Source organism: Erigeron canadensis, chromosome 2, assembly GCF_010389155.1.
Source record: "Erigeron canadensis isolate Cc75 chromosome 2, C_canadensis_v1, whole genome shotgun sequence".
Classification (NCBI taxonomy): Eukaryota; Viridiplantae; Streptophyta; class Magnoliopsida; order Asterales; family Asteraceae; genus Erigeron; species Erigeron canadensis.
In genome coordinates, this window is record NC_057762.1 from 34945544 (window position 1) to 34962063 (window position 16520).

The following is a 16520-nucleotide window of genomic DNA, read 5'->3' on the forward strand; positions in this document are numbered from 1 at the left end:
ACAAACAAGTTTATAAACCATAGACCTTCACATGATGTAATTTGCATAAACATACCAAAATAAAGTTTTACCTAAATGACAAGAGTATCATGAGACATAAAGAGGTGGGATAACTAAGTGTCTACACAAAATATCATTCTTCATCGAATGGTCATATACCTTCCAAAACGTCTAGTTCAACTTCCTATCAACAATCTTCAATTCAAACAAGAGTTAGTTCTCTTTTTCGGAACCACCTATAAAAAGGGTAAACATCTAAAATATAAGCGAATGCTTAGTGAATAAACTTGCATATCATCATATATACGAAGGAGGGCCAATGTACAAAGGACTATCACATGTAGCCTATGGCACCGTCGTACCATATCTACATGCTCACCTTTGCACTTAACGCATTACATGGATTCATATAAGCAAATGATTACAATCTCAATCAAATATAAACATAAACATTGCCCCACATGGGCTATAGCCACTACTTAGGCCCGTAATCAAATAGAGCCCCTACTTAGGCTTAACGCCAAATCGATTACTATACACGGAATCCACCATCATATGGTAAGCGACCCGACATACATACAAGGATATGCAAGAATACTCACCTCCTTCGCGACACAATCAACAACTCAAAATAATCGTAAGTGCAATAAACAAGCTTTCAACCTATAATCACATCATAATTCGCATATAAGACAATATTCACAATCTTGACTAACTCAACTTAGTCACTCTAACATTTCACTAGCATTCCTAACCCAAAATCATCTTACTTTGTCATCAAGTTGCTTTTCATTCAAATTTTGCTTATTGAATTCAATCCATCATCAACATCATCACTTTCATCATCAAATAATTTAACTAGTGGTAATCATCATTTTCTCAAAAATCAATAATTTCATGTCAACACATATATTCTTAACTAAATACATTAAGCAACTCAATAACAAACTAGAATGAACAAGAATTTGGGGAAAAACTATACACAAATCAATTTCTAGCAAAATCCCCAAATTTGGGTACTCCAAGAACCCTAATTTCAATAAAATCAAAAGTAGGTTAGAAAACCCTTACCTTAAATAATGGAAGAATAAAATTAAGGATTCAATTCACAGTTCCTTCTCTTCCTCCTTCCTAATTTTCAGCCACCACCATACTACTCAAACCATCACTTTTCAATTTTTTAGATGGTTGGAGAAGATTATTATTATTTTTCTTGTTTGAATAATTCTCTAATTAGATTGATATAGTAGGATTTGGTTTGTAAGAATCAAGAGAAGAAGGTATAGGAAGTTGGAAGAAGGAATAATGGAATGGTGACTAAGGAGGAAAACTATGGTTGGCACTCCCTTACAATGCCACACCCTTTTTCTTTATTTGTGGGTAATTTTACCCGCTATCCGTTAAAGTACCAACTGTTGGAACCACGTTAGTGTGACCGTCACTGATCATGTATCATTCCTGATATGATAATTGACGATAACTGAAATCCCTATGTCTAAGTAAATATATGATGGGCGTATTTACTCTTAGAGACGTAGTATAGGGTTTCCCATTAGGTGATTGTAACTAAGAGGACTAATGGTACACACATTAAACACCAGAAGGGTTGAATGTGTAAATACTAAAGGGTTGAATGTGTAATTACTCTCATTATAAATAGAGGGTAATTAACCCTAAGTTAAGGTTAATCCAAACACATAATAAACCCTAAAATTCGTGTGGGTATTCCTCTCAAATTCGTGCATCATGTTGCAGCCGAATTACTCATCCCATTATTACTCAATCACCTTGTTATGGGAACCCGAAATCAATAGCAATTATGCTTTAATGTTCTTACAGGTTCCACAGGACGATTGGGGATGTTTTATCACTCGAATCGAATCATGTTTATTCCAACACCAACTAAATTAATCCCATGACTAAAAATGAAATAATAGGAAACTAATTTAATGTCAAAACTACAAAACGGGGTTAATTTATTTATCTTATAAAAATTGGGGTGTTACAAAATGATTACAATCACAATCAAATAATAACAATAACAATGCTCCACATGAGTTATGATCACTACTTAGGCCAGTAATCAAAGACAACCACTGTCTAGGCTCAACGCCAAATCAATTACCAAACACGGAGTCCACCATCATGTGGTAATTGACCCAACGAATATACAAAGGTATGCAAGTATACTCACCTCATTCGCAACACTATAACCAAATCAAATAACCGCAATGCACAACAAGCTTTTAACCTATTCGAATCATCACAATACGCATATAAGACAATATTCACCATTTTAGCTACTCAACCTCGCCCTACAACATTACATTAGCATTCCTAACCCAAACCATCTTAATTGCCATTAAGTTGCATTTCATTCAAAAATTCACTTTATGAGTTCAATTCATCAATTCCATCATCATTCCATTCAACTAATAAAATCATCATTCTTGTATAATCAAAGTTTTCATTGTCAACATTCAAATTCCTAATTAAATTCATCATGCAACTCAATAACAAACTATAATATACAAGAATTTGGGGGAAAAAGATATCATAACTCAATTCTAGCAAAAACCTCTAAATTGGATTTTTCAAGAACCTTAATTCAAAAGAATGAATGAAACTAGGTTAAGGAATCAATACCTTAAAGAAAAGAATTAAAAACAATGGTATGAAACACAAAATCTTTCTTTCTTTCTTGAAATTTTCAGCCACCACCATACACTCTCCAAACCCCCACTTTCAATTACTTGAATGGTAGAAGATTGTTATTATTATTGGTGATGATTGGAAGGCTTTTGATTGGTTAGAGAGTTAAAATTAGATTGAAAGAGATGAATAGATGATTAGAGAAGGAATGGATGAACCTAATGGAACTATGATTCATCAAACAAAAAGATGGTTGACACTCCATTGAGTTGCCACGCCCCTATCCAAAATTAATGGGTATTTTACCCGTTATTCGTTAAAATTCCAACAAAATTAACCCCAAAAATCAAAAATAAAATACTAGGAACTTATTTTAATGTCAAAACTAGAAAAAGACTTAATATATTACCTTAAAATTTTTGGGGTATTACATGTGGCAGTATGGTGGTGAATGTAAAATTAATTGATTTAGAAGAGGTTAGTATGGTTAATTGTTAGATGATCTATATTGTAAATAATTTCATACAAAATTTGTTAGTAGTAGTATTTTGTGCAAATAATATGGTTGTTACTTTCAACCACTTGGTCTTATAACAAGTGGCCATTTGGGGTCAGGAGATCTGTTGGAGGTGATGTTTTGATTGGAGACTGGGATTGAATCTTAATTTCTTACAGTTTTAGATATTAGCTCTTGACAAGGCCGACCCAATAGTTATGTTGGGCTAGGCAATGGTTTAAGCCCCCCACATTTCTAAGGCCCCCAAATATTTAAGATGTTGGGCTGAAAATGCTATTGGACTTTTTTCTACACAGATTTCTTTCCTAATTAATAGAAAATGATAAACAAAAATCCGTAAACACTATCTAAATTTTATATTTAACCTCAAATATGTTAACTAATTTATGATAACCTGTGTATATATAATATGTATGTATGCAATATGTATAAAGATATTAGTATGTATAAAAGTTAAACCCAATATCATGATTCCAAAGCCTCTTGTCTTTTTCCCCGGTGAACATTTTTTCCTAAAGGAGTTGAGCTTTTTCTGTTGAAACTACGTGAATGGTAAGTGATCTTTTTAGGATTTTAAATAAATAAGGTTAAGACAAGCCTTTGCCAGCCCAAGCCTAGATAAAAGAGAAGAGTTTTTTTAGAGACTTTAAATAAAGTCCCCCAAAAAAAGTCCGGCTTAAGGCCATCAAAAACTTTGAGTCGGCATTGGCTCTTGAGCGTGTGGACATACATGTTATCACTCATGTTCTACAGTAGTGTGCAGGTTTTAATTTCCAGCATACTGCCCACTTTGAATGTCGGCCTGTGCAGTGGTTCGAGTCTTTAACATTTAACACTTCCCGATTTATCTATACTTCTATACTCCTTTATAATAATTATCAACCCCCTTTTTTTAGAAAGTGTTGGAAACTAGTTAGATGCAAAAATATTAAATTACCCTTAATAAATACTCATTATGGAAAATGTTTTTATAAAGTATCAAATTTGTCCTTAATGAATTAATTTACACTCTAAACCTTTATTTTAATAATTAATACTTTAAGTCTTTATCTTCTAAATATTCTACTATCACTTTTACATCAATCTACACCACTTGACATCGCCACCATCAATAATACTGTCATCAACATCACTAGACCACCATCCCCACCACCGCTGTCACATTGCGTGGGTACCGTGTTAGTAAAAAAAACCCGTTGTTACTTTATAGTGAAATCAATTTAAATAAGTTTTATAAAAACAATTCTTATGAGGACGCAGTGCTACTAGGCTAGTAACAGCATTTCGATCAAATTAAAATTTTTTTACGTGCAATCAACAATTCAATCATACCGAACAAAGTCCAAATTTTCCAGTTGTATTTCATTATTTGACACAGCAAGAATTAAGATATACAACCGGCTTGTGGCCTTGTGGGGTTGCTGAAACTCGGTCCTTTTGCTATTAGGGTAGATGTGAACTCACCTTTTATATTTGCATCCATTAATGGCTTCTTGCCAAAGCAGACCCTACAACAACAAAGACCCACTTCCTGAACGTGGTATGGGGGAGGTTAGCTGTCTTACCTCTACCCAAAGGTAGAGAGGTTGCTTCCATAAGGACCTCCGGCCACAAAGACGTGAAAGCCGAAAAGTGTAAAGAGTTTAGTTATCATACCTATCGGCCAAAAATAGCAAAAAAAGGATATACATGTCTGTTGAGTATCACCTGGCTACATTAAGCGTAGGAAAGAGTAGCAAGCATGCAACCTAACATACTTTAGCACAGGTTCGACAAAACAGACCCTACTGTAAACTTTATATTCTAATGTTTTTAATTTGTTTAATAGTCGCATTTAGGAGTTAGGAGCTTAGCTGTCAAGAAATAGTCTCTCCAATGCCCTGTTCATGACAGAACTTTGTATCCTTGACATTTAGGATCTTAGTTGATCATGTAAGTAACTAAAATCTTGAAATTTATTTTCTTGGGACAATTTTAAGAGTGTTTATCTTAGTTCAAAATAGATACACATTATGTGGTGATTAATTAAATGTGTCACACTGTCAATATGAGAATTTTGTAATCTTTTGGCCAAATACTCCAAATCCCATTGGTACTGATCACCACCACACACTCACAAATTCAATACCAACCTTACAAAACTCTAGAAATTTTTAGCTATCTGTCCCTGCACATTGTCCTTTTTAGCCAAATGGTACTATCTATCATGGGGGTATTATATGAAAGATGTTGATTGTTTGACATGTTACAGATTAAAAACCTACATTTAATGCTAGATAATGGTTTAGGAAAATGAAAGAAACAACTCATTGAGTATTTTAGTTTGATAGTTTGCTTTAGCTAGATTTGTATAACTAACAAGTAAAATGTATGTACTATTGTAAAATATTTGCTATATATGGTGTAATATAGAACATGGTAATGTTCATTATTGGTCATGGTGGATGTTTCTGCAAGAGGTAGTGTGCGACCCATTGTCATTTAATATGCGCTTAGGGATTAATCGAGAGAGGAGCTTATGACCAATATCATGAAGAGAACTAGTGATTGGTTTGCTTTCATTCTTCTCCATCTTATTCCCTTTAAAATTTAGAATTTGTGTTTTATATATATATATATAGAGAGAGAGTCTATAGTCTATAGCTATATTGATTACGGACACAAAGGAAGATCTAATAAGTGTTATTTTAATGCTAACAGGAGCTTCTCCCAGGATGACCCAAGTGATGTTACGGTTCTTGCAGGAGGTGTATCTTTTTCATTACATAAGGTATACTTTTTCTATGCTTCGTTTATTATGTAACTGTCGAACTGCTTGTCTAAATTGTGACAAATTAAAATTTGACTCTATGCAGTTTCCATTGGTTTCAAAGTGTGGTTATATGCAAAAAATAGTGTCTGACCCTAGAGACATTGATCATTTAGTAGTAGAAATTCCTGATGTCCCAGGAGGGCCTGAAGGATTTGAGCTTGCAGCAAAGTTCTGTTATGGAATAAATTTTGAATTATCAACAGAAAATATCGCCATGGTGAGATGTGTGGGGGAATATCTTGAAATGACAGAGGATTATGCAATTGGAAATCTTGTATCAAGATCTGAATCCTATCTAACTGAAGTGGGACTCAAGACCTTACCAAGTGCAGTTTCCATTTTGCAATCAGCAGCAACCCTTTTACCAATGGCTGAAAAAGTAAAATTGATCAACCGATGTATAGACACCATTGCATTCATTGTTACCAAAGAAAGCCAGTTTTTGTCGTCTGGTGGTTCAGAAGGTGCTTTATATTCTTCTTCTTCATCATCGCCGTTCCCAAAAGCTGTAGTTGATTGGTGGGCTGAAGATTTAATTGTACTTAGAATCGATATCTTTCAAAGGGTTCTTCTTGCAATGATTTCTAGAGGATTTAAACATTATGCACTTGGTCCAATTTTAATGCTTTACGCCCAAAAATGTCTCCGAGGCTTAGTAAGATCTCTCTCTTATTATTATACTAGCTGCATTTCCAGAATTCTTTTTTAAACAAAATTTTAAAATAATGGGACATCACTTATTATCAATTAGCATCATTTTTATTTGGAATTTCCATGGACATCCTAAATCAATCAGCTGGTTCTTGATAGAATTTTTCAATAAAATTCCCCTTTGAAAGACATGCATTTTCACAGCACAACCTTAGTTACTTGAAATTGAAACATGAGCAAATTTATAAGCCTTTTATACGACTCACCAACTTATAATGTGTTTATGTACAGTTGTTAGATTGCTAATCTGGCATATTTTTTTTCATTTTTTCATGTGTATTCTAACATCAAACAGGAGATATTCACAAAGAGCAAGAAACAAATTGAGCCAAAAAATGAACTCGAGAAGCGAATAGTTTTAGAAACTATAGTCAGCCTTCTACCAAGAGAAAGGAATGCAATGTCGGTTAGCTTTCTATCAATGTTGCTTAGAGCTGCCATTTACCTTGAAACAACAATGGCTTGTAGGCTAGATTTGGAGAAACGAATGGGATTACAACTGGGGCAGGCAGTTTTGGATGACATATTAATTCCTTCTTTTCACTTTCATGGCGATACATTGTTTGATGTAGATTCTGTAGAACGAGTGATGATGAATTATCTTGAATACGAGTTAGAAGGGGCCCGTGATGAAGAATATGTTTCTCCTCATCAAAGCGACATGGAGAAAGTTGGGAAGCTAATGGAGAGCTATCTTGCAGAAATAGCTTCTGATCGTAACTTGCCGGTGTCAAAATTTATAAATCTTGCTGAACATATTCCAGAGCAAGCAAAGGTATCAGAGGATGGAATGTATAGAGCCATTGATATTTTCTTGAAGGCAAGTTGTTAAAAGTTTCTCCCTTCCTTTTTTCTGTCTTGACCGACGTCGAACACAAAACAAAAGGTTTTAACCTTTTTTTATTAAAAGTTGTTTTTAATAATTATTTAGGTTTACTTACTTATGAAGCCAAAAAAAGTATCAAAACATAAGAGAGAATAGGGGGAAAAAAAGGTTCAGGGAAACCAGGTTGTGCTGCTGGTCAGTAAAGATTAACCAAGAGTCATATGAGTAAAAAGTACTAACTTGTATCATTTCTAAGATCAGCAATCACACAAAATAATAGTGACAACAAACAAACAATCAAACACATGATATTTACTTTAGAGGCCAAACGGGTGGGTTGGGTAACGGGCCAAACCTAGTAAATTTTGCATGAGCCAGGTCTTGATGCCTTGACAAACAATGTTTGTCCAGTAAAATTTTTTTTCTTATCTATAATTTCTAGTTTGTCAAATGTTTTTTTCTTCTCTGTAAATCAAAGACTCATACACCTATAATACACCTATGTCTCAAGTGAGACTTGAACCTGCAAACTCTTGGTGATGGGCTGATGGCTCACTCAAATAATAATATGCAATTAAGTAATTTTCCTACTCCTTTTTCAGGGAAACTAGTGTGTCAAATGTCATTTTACATAAATCATATTTTTTCAGTAACAATCTAGTCTCTCGAATAAAATGATATTAGGAGGGAATACACTATGGGGAGTTTTTCTACCCGTTTGAGTTTTTTCTATTCTTTCTCTTAAACTGTTAAAATGAAGCACAACCTGAAACATTCCATTTATAGATACGTTAATCTAATAAGTGTACGACATGACACTCGGCTGAGTATTCAGGGTGGGGATAGTGGGAGTGGCCATCCTTTTCACTTTTATATAGTTTTAATCTTTCTAATTCGGCTACCTAATATGCTTACATCAATGTCATCTATTGGATTCTTCATATATCTCCTTAGTTTTCTATAAAGCATACAACAAAAAGAGGTTGACACCAATTAAAAGAAAGATACCAAGGGCATGAAGCTAACAAATAGCCAATGAGTTGTTGCTAATTTGGTAATGGGTGGGGGCATCTCTGTCACAAATAGCACAAAGTCTCGAGTTCAAGCCTAAACAGTCTTATTGCCAGTCACCCGATTTATATTGCCACAAATGAAGCTAACAAATCATAGAACAGAAAAACTGTGATGTTAACCATCACACCCACATGGAAACTGACCTAGGTCTACAGGACTAAGAGTATATATGATCACACACCACAGCCCATAATAATAGTATGAATCAATATATCAGACAGGTATATATATCTAAACTACGTGCTTGTAATATAGTAACAGTCATTCACTGGGGTTTTAATATAACTAGCGACTTCTAATACTTAAGGAAAATGGTAAACATCTAAAAGACTCATAACCGTGTTATTACATACTTAAGATGGATACACTCCTAATTTCATTTGAACTGCTTGTTTAACATTTATCCATGACTCTATACAGGCCCATCCTACATTAAGCGATATAGAAAGAAAGAAAGTATGCAGCTTGATGGATTGCCAAAAGCTGTCACGTGAAGCCTGCGCACACGCAGCCCAAAATGACCGGCTTCCTGTGCAAACTGTAGTTCAAGTACTTTACCATGAACAACAACGGTTAAGAGACACTATGGATGGTGGTTTAATAGTAATGGACCAAACGGCTCTACCTTCTAACAACAACCAACAGTCGACAGATGAGCTCTCACGGTTGAAAAAAGAAAACCAGGACCTTAAATTTGAGCTTCTGAAGTTGAAAATGAGATTAAAAGAAGCGGAAAAGTCATCATCTGTTTACAAATCTCCACTAGGCAGCCCTGCATCTTCCATACGTTATTCTGCTGATAAGCCACCACTACCTCGGAAATCTTTTATCAATTCTATGTCAAAAAGGCTCAGTAAATTTACACCGTTTCTACGTGCTGATGGGATTTTACCTTCTGGTACCAGAGGTAGAAATAAGCCAAGTAAAGACAGAAGACATTCCATTTCTTGATTTGCATATTTTGCAAGAAAACTTCTACCATGAGTAATTTTTATTTTTTTATGTCTATTATATATTTGTGTGTCATATATATGTATGTAAATTTATTTGTAATATATATATATAAAAGTTTAATAAACATTGAACTCCTCAACCATGGATATATGCTACATAGTACATATAGTAAGTATAGAATTTTCCCCTGTATCTGTGGAACTATAAAAAAAATATTGATATGCTACATATATATTTTCGTCTATATTAGTTATAACTTGTACGTTATTGTGAAGTGCTGCTATATATAGCTTTATACAAGTGGGATGTGGGCTGCTAGTGATTAATCGGGTCGGATTCGTACGTGCTTTGAGCGTTGATCGTTACAATGATACGAAGGTGATATATGTATCTAATTAAACATGTAATGACTTCAACTTGTACATCTATCTGACATAGACGAATTTTACACTTTAGAAGAAGAAGAAAAAAGTTCTAAAAAAACTTTAAATGTTTTCTTTCTTTATAAAGTTATGTTTGCGTAGAAGAATGATGAATCAAAGAACTATTAGTAGCAGTTAACTTCTTTTTCTTTTTAAAAAAAAAAAAAAAGGAACTTTAGAAAAGGCAGAGAACTGAAGTTGGAATGATGATGTTAATTGTTAAGGGGAGTTTGTGGGGATATAAGTTCGAAATGATTGAGAGCTTTTCAAATAAGTTAATTAATTTAAATAAATAAATAAAAAAGCTGTGTGAAAAAGCAAAAACATGACAGACAAACTAGCAGTGGCGCATGCCTTTCTAAAGCTAATTATCATCATTTCTAGGGATGTTTAATTAATATGAGATATCTGTTAATTTGAATATTCGAGTTTCGGATGTGAAACCAAGTTGTAGTCATGTTGCAATTGTACCACACCACAATCAATCGTACAAGCTGGTCAAGTTTTTCTCTTGTATCTCATATCATTATTTGCCCAATTAAGTCTAATATCATGGTTCTTAGTTATTAGACTTTGCGTACATTTGAAAATCCAACAACACACATGGAATTTGTAAACATATCTTGTGATTTGGGTAAATGTGATATAATCTAGCTTAAAGTTAAGTAAATATGTAATTATTAATTTTAATTGGATAAATATGTAATTAAGGATTTAATATTGGTTGTATATAAAATTTTTCCGATTTTAATATCCGTATCTAAAATGTTGGATATCCGAGTATCCAAAATTGTGAACCGTAGATTTTGATATCCATACTATACTATATTGTAATATATAATATAATGTGTGCTTTCAAAGCAATGATGCATAATTAACAAGAAAACTTTAGTAGCATATTTTATGGATGTAGAGTATAAGATATATTGAAAGGGAAGTGATAAATGTACCACCACAAGTAATTAATCTACCACATATATATAACACTGACTTGTTTTATATGTTGGAAATCTTGTATCTTGTGATAGATTAATAAAAAATGATGATACTATTATCATTTCTTATATTGAAAACACAGGTTGTGTCACTCATATGGAAGGAGAATCTAGTGGCAATATAATGGCAGACAAAATATGCCCTCAACTCTCCCTAATGTTGGAGTCGGCAATATATATATTTAATCATAATTAAAATTAATTAGCAAGTTGGTTGGTGAAATTTCAAGAATATTAGGTATTAGCTGGTTAAGATTAGCTTTCAAATTTTGTTTATTGATTATTATATTTCATGATTAAACATGAAGTGCATATTGAAAAATAATATGACTAATTAGTAGCCGTAAGAATACGCATTAAAGAAAATCAAAATATATAACAAAATTAAGTGTGCAAGATAAGGGGGAAAACGAAATAAAATCTATATGCCAATAAATAAATGGGTTATGCATGATCATATCAGGCATCTATTTTTGAGGATAAATATATATCTTACATGAATAATAGAAAAGTATATGTTATCTTATTCATTTTATAGATATCTCATTAACACTATATTACAAAATTAACTATTTACTACCGCAAAATCAGTAGGAGATCGGGGTAAAAGTCTTGTTTTCTACGATGTCACATCATTCGGATCCCACTTTAAGTAAACAACTTCAGTGTGGCAAGACAAATTTTTGGAAAGTTTGTGAAATTAGTATCTCCGGATAGAAGAATAATTTGTTATCTTCATATAACTTAAACAAGGAAAAGCTCATGTTCAAATTTATATGCCCAACTATATTTATGGGTTTGGCATTGATTCATAGTAACTATATTTGCTGAATTTCATAAGAATGAGTTTTTTTTCTTATTACGTAAAGTATAAGTATTAATGGAAATATCATATCAACTTTAAGTTTAATTGTAACTAATTTTATAATGTTAAAGTACGATAAGTATAATAAACAATAGATTTGTATGCGTTTGTGGTGTTGGCTAACTAATGTTTATTCATGTGATATATTTTTAAATGTGATTTATTATGTAAGATATTCTAATTAACTAAATCCAATCAATCAATTAATGAACATGTACTTAAAAAGATGCCATATATATTTATTTGTCATTTGGATACGATTCTTCCCCCCTAGCTTTTCAATTTTAGGTACTTGAAAAGCATTCTAATTAATAAGAAACTCCCCAACATGTCTCCATGGTTTTAAAGAAAGAATAATAATTGACTTGAACCTTTATTTTCTATTTTCTCCCTGGAAACACATGGGAGATTATATCTTCCTGAAACATTAATGTTGACCTTTTACCTTTTGGATCTTGACAAATTATTTTGGAAACAAGCGGTTAAAGGTAAATATACATACAAGAATTCACTGTTGAATCTTGTTGCATGGTAAATAATGCTTAAAAAAAACTAGGTTTTACCGACCTTTAGTATATATACTTAAGCCTACAAGTTAAAAACATCACTAGCTAATACTCAAGTTTCAGTGCTAATATGAAATATTATTTTTAACATGAAGAGTAATGTTCGAAATTATTGTAATTGTAAACTTTGAGACTTTGAATATTAACTAATAATTTATAATTCTTAATTACTTAATTTGGTAGTTTTATTTTCTTTATGAAAATGTTAAATATAACCTCATGTTTATAATAAATTATATGTTTCATATTAAAAGTTAACTTTTTAAATTTTATGATAAATGTATAATTATTTTATTCAAACTTGACTATAACCCATATGGTTAGTATTTTATAACAAGACTTTCTATTTAACACCAACGGTATTAACAGAAAGAAATATGGTTTGGAGCCATCCATTCAATCGAATAGAGTTTTTCCTTGGCATGAGAGCTATACCATAAATATTATTACATAATAACTGAATCAAAAAAGACTACATCTTATGTAGTTATGTTAGGCTATCAGTAATTAAACGTCGTTAGCATGGGGGGCTTGGGATTTGGACAAAGTGGACGACCGTCCGAAGTCCGATTTTTCAGGAGCCTATATTTTTAAATTTTATATAAACATATATGTGTAAAACTTATATTTTATATAGTGTCTATACCTTTATTAATAAACTATTAGCATTTTGATTGGTGCTTAAGAGGTTAGGTACAACATATTTTGGTTTTTAGGCCCCTGAGTTAAATTTATTGTTCTTAGATTAGGGGTATTTCTTCAAGCTTGTCATAGATCTAAGTTTCCTTATAATCGGCCCTGATCGTTAGATGTCCTTACACTCAACAGGTGAGAGTCACTAGATTACATTTTCCATAACCTTTCTCTTGAACACTTTCATAGGATGATGATTACGAAGGAAGATGGATATATTAATATGAATGTACCAAGGAGACACAAGCTAGAAACCTTAAATTAAATATATTTAAAAAAATGCATGTCAAGTACATATGTTTGCTTTATATATATATATTTTATGTAATGGCTTAAGAACTGTACATGGAACCTAACAAATTAGCTAGTTTCATCTCAAAGATAGACGTGGACATTCTACAATGCAACTTATTGATTCCACTTATCCATAATATTGCTAACGTATCATTGTGTACTTGTGTTCTATCATGAGATATGGTTGCCCCCACCCCTCACATACATCATCCATTTTACCATCAATAATACTACTAGCTAGCCAAACGTAAACACTTTGACAAATTCATCCGTTACGAATTGATAACGCATGCCCATCATAAAGAGCAAAACTTGGTTACAAATAAAGCTACTTTTTTTTTTCTTTCCAAAAGATACATATGAAATTTTCACACAAAAGACTAGAGAGACAACCATCATTGCAAAGTGCCAAATTAGTCAATTTACAAGCTTTAATGTACTAGGTACATGTCCTAGTAGCATGTTCTAGGAAAAAGTAGAAGATTTTCTTTCTAAAAACTAACCTCAACTAGCTCGATCATTGAGAGGGAAAAAAAAAGAAGAAAGAAAGAAAACTAGAAACTTCACAAAAACAAACAAATCAGTAGTGTCCTTGAGTAGAAAAATTGATTAAAAAACCTAGCTAAATATTAAAATCTTGAAATATTATACCAAACATTGATCTTTTCTTGAGTTCATGATCTCCAATTGTCTTTTATATCAAGTCATCTTTAAACTTAAAACTTGATACATCCATGGAGGCTGTTTGAGTGATGTTCTATCTGTAGAAGAAGAAGAAGAAGTGTTGTTTCTTGTAATTCTATCTACTCTCTTTATGTGACTCGACCCTGATGAAGACGACGAAAAACTTGGCACCGGTTCGAATGATTTGGGCTTATTCGTCATGCTCCTCCTTCGGTTAAAACTTGTTGGAGCCAACGTGAGCTCGATTTCACACTCGTCTTCCACAATATATTGATCATCATCTAGCTTGTACTCTTTATTACTTGCGGGTTGTTCCAAATCAAAATTGCTCTTATTGATCTGTTGTTGATTATTATTATTGAAGCATATGTTTTCTTGATGGTTTTGTGTGCTTATTATATGCATATTCTTCATTAGCATCTTCTGAATTTGATACAATCTATGAAGCTCATATACCTTCAAATGAATCATCATAAATTAATTAATACTAAATTAATCATAAAAGACAAGTATAATTATTAGATTATATTTATGACACAATTATTATTAAATCATGCATCTAGCTATATATACCTGTTCTTTGAAGGTTTCTTCATGCTTTAACATGGCCATCTTCATGCATTCTTTATCATATGGCTGAACAAACTTGTCCATTTTTCTCTCCTTCAATATTCAATGGAAGAAAAGGAAAGAAAATCAGAGTTTTGTGAAGATTCCAATCTGTTGAGAACTGCATTTGTAGAAAGCATATACATATATAAGATATTGAAATGCATGGCTCCAATGTAACACACATAAAGTTAAGAAGGAAATGTGTATACAAGATTCTTTTTTTGGTTTGTTTTATTCACATGCCACATTCATTGTAATAAATTAAAATAATTGTATTACGACACTAGAAGCTAGCTAGAACCTTAATCAGTTTTAATTTTTTGTTACAAATGACAAAAATAAAATAAAATTATGATCTCATCAAAGTGATGAACTCATGATAGTACTCAATTAGTGAAGCAAATGATTGACAAAGAACACGAAATTAACCAAGCACAAAAGTTCATATGATCACATATATATGTATATACCTTAAAAAAATCAAATATAATTTAACCAGGGTGACAACTTTTTACCGGAAAAAAACTCACATATATATGCATATACCATATAGAAGTATAAAGATAAAGCAGATACAAATCAAGATTTATGTGAAAAACCACGGGGTAGGAAAGAAGCAATTATATCAACAAAGTATGTGGAAAAAGTGATTTGCACAAATGGGATGACAATGAAGAAGAAGAATAATTAGGGTTTCTAACCTTTTTAATTAGAAGTGGCAAAGACTACTAATAAAGTAAGTTGATAGTAAAGAAGAGGTTTTCAACAAGTACTCAAAGAGTTTCTAGTAGTGATTGTGTTCCAATAAACTAGAAGCTAGAAATAGTAAAGCATATTAGAAGGAGGGCAATAAGGTTATGGAGGAGATCGAGGGGGTGGGGTTGGGGTGTTTCTTTTTATTGTATGTATTGCTTACAACTCACAGTTGTAATATAAAATAGCCACAAACAGCTAACCAGTTTGTTTGATACGCATGATAATAACTTAAGGATGACACCTTACAATCCTCATCTTCATAATTTTAAAATTTGTTTGGTTGTTAAGCTAGCTACAAAGGAGATATTTTTATTAGAATTATAACGATTGATTTGATATTGTTTTTTGTAATTTTACCTGTTTAAAGTCTTTAAGCTATTGTTAATTTTATCTGATTTTGTTCCCATTTCTAATAATAGCCCCATGAAACAATTTTCTTGGGATAGCAATATTGGAGTTCTATAATGGCTTAACTTGTCAATCATTTATGTCTCCTAGCTACTTAAATGAGACGCAAATTTAAATCTTGCAAGGTGCAAATTTATTTATTTATTTATATATTTTAACAGTTAGTTGATATTCGACACCAGGAAACACATCGTCGTATAATGGTGAAGCCCTGCACATACTCTAGATTGCGAGATGTAGACCATAAGCCGTTACAGATGATTCAGGGAAAAAACCTACAGACTTGTCACTCCTAATAGTCGAACCCAAGACTTGTGGCAGATAACTTTATTTGCATTATTTACTTTTATTATTAAAATGCAATTTTGTTTATTTATTTATTTATTTGGGTGGGGGTGGGGGTGGGGGGGTCTTTGACGCTATTATTTGCATCGTTGTAGCAGAATCCGGTATCATGTTAAAACTTTACCATTTGTTACCCCAAAACTATGGATATTTGTACTAAATTTATCAAGATTAAATTAAAGTTAAAGTTAACATGTGATGTTAAAAATTGACCGGGTCTTAATTAAGTTTCTCAATGATCAGTCAATTGTGCTACTTGTATAATTATTACTTTTTTCTATAAAAAAAAAAAGTAGGACAACTAAGTATGTTAATTAAGATTTGGAGAATATTC

The 16520-nt window shown here is 32.3% G+C and overlaps 2 protein-coding genes across 3 annotated transcripts; one reads left to right on the forward strand and one right to left on the reverse strand.

Annotated features, from left to right (window-relative positions):
* The first annotated feature begins 5422 nt into the window (after positions 1-5422).
* On the forward strand, positions 5423-9738 carry LOC122587285 (BTB/POZ domain-containing protein SR1IP1-like). Its single transcript, XM_043759408.1, has 5 exons — positions 5423-5719; positions 5870-5939; positions 6025-6636; positions 6988-7512; positions 9013-9738. The coding sequence occupies exons 1-5, from the start codon at positions 5688-5690 to the stop codon at positions 9541-9543; spliced, it is 1770 nt and encodes a 589-aa protein (XP_043615343.1). The 5' UTR covers positions 5423-5687; the 3' UTR covers positions 9544-9738.
* A 4190-nt stretch (positions 9739-13928) lies between these two features.
* Positions 13929-15586, reverse strand: LOC122588889. 2 transcript variants are annotated; one of them, XM_043761110.1, is made up of 3 exons: positions 15379-15586; positions 14639-14728; positions 13929-14521 (listed from the first exon to the last, which is right to left on the reverse strand). In XM_043761110.1, the coding sequence occupies exons 2-3, from the start codon at positions 14717-14719 to the stop codon at positions 14081-14083; spliced, it is 522 nt and encodes a 173-aa protein (XP_043617045.1). In that variant the 5' UTR covers positions 14720-14728; positions 15379-15586; the 3' UTR covers positions 13929-14080. The 2 variants fall into 2 exon arrangements, with proteins under 2 accessions (XP_043617045.1, XP_043617044.1); XM_043761109.1 differs by having other exon boundaries at positions 14639-14795; positions 15379-15585.
* Between the last annotated feature and the right edge of the window lie 934 nt (positions 15587-16520).

What these genes read in the sequence shown, in the direction of transcription:
- LOC122588889 (XM_043761110.1), bottom strand. Translation starts at nt 14,719, where the DNA reads ATGGACAAGTTTGTTCAGCCATATGATAAAGAATGCATGAAGATGGCC. An exon ending in AAGAAACCTTCAAAGAACAG is followed by an intron (nt 14,522 to 14,638) that starts GTATATATAGCT and finishes ATTCATTTGAAG; the next exon opens with GTATATGAGCTTCATAGATT.
- LOC122587285 (XM_043759408.1), top strand. Translation starts at nt 5,688, where the DNA reads ATGACCAATATCATGAAGAGAACTAGTGATTG. An exon ending in ATGAAGAGAACTAGTGATTG is followed by an intron (nt 5,720 to 5,869) that starts GTTTGCTTTCAT and finishes TAATGCTAACAG; the next exon opens with GAGCTTCTCCCAGGATGACC. An exon ending in CCATTGATATTTTCTTGAAG is followed by an intron (nt 7,513 to 9,012) that starts GCAAGTTGTTAA and finishes GACTCTATACAG; the next exon opens with GCCCATCCTACATTAAGCGA.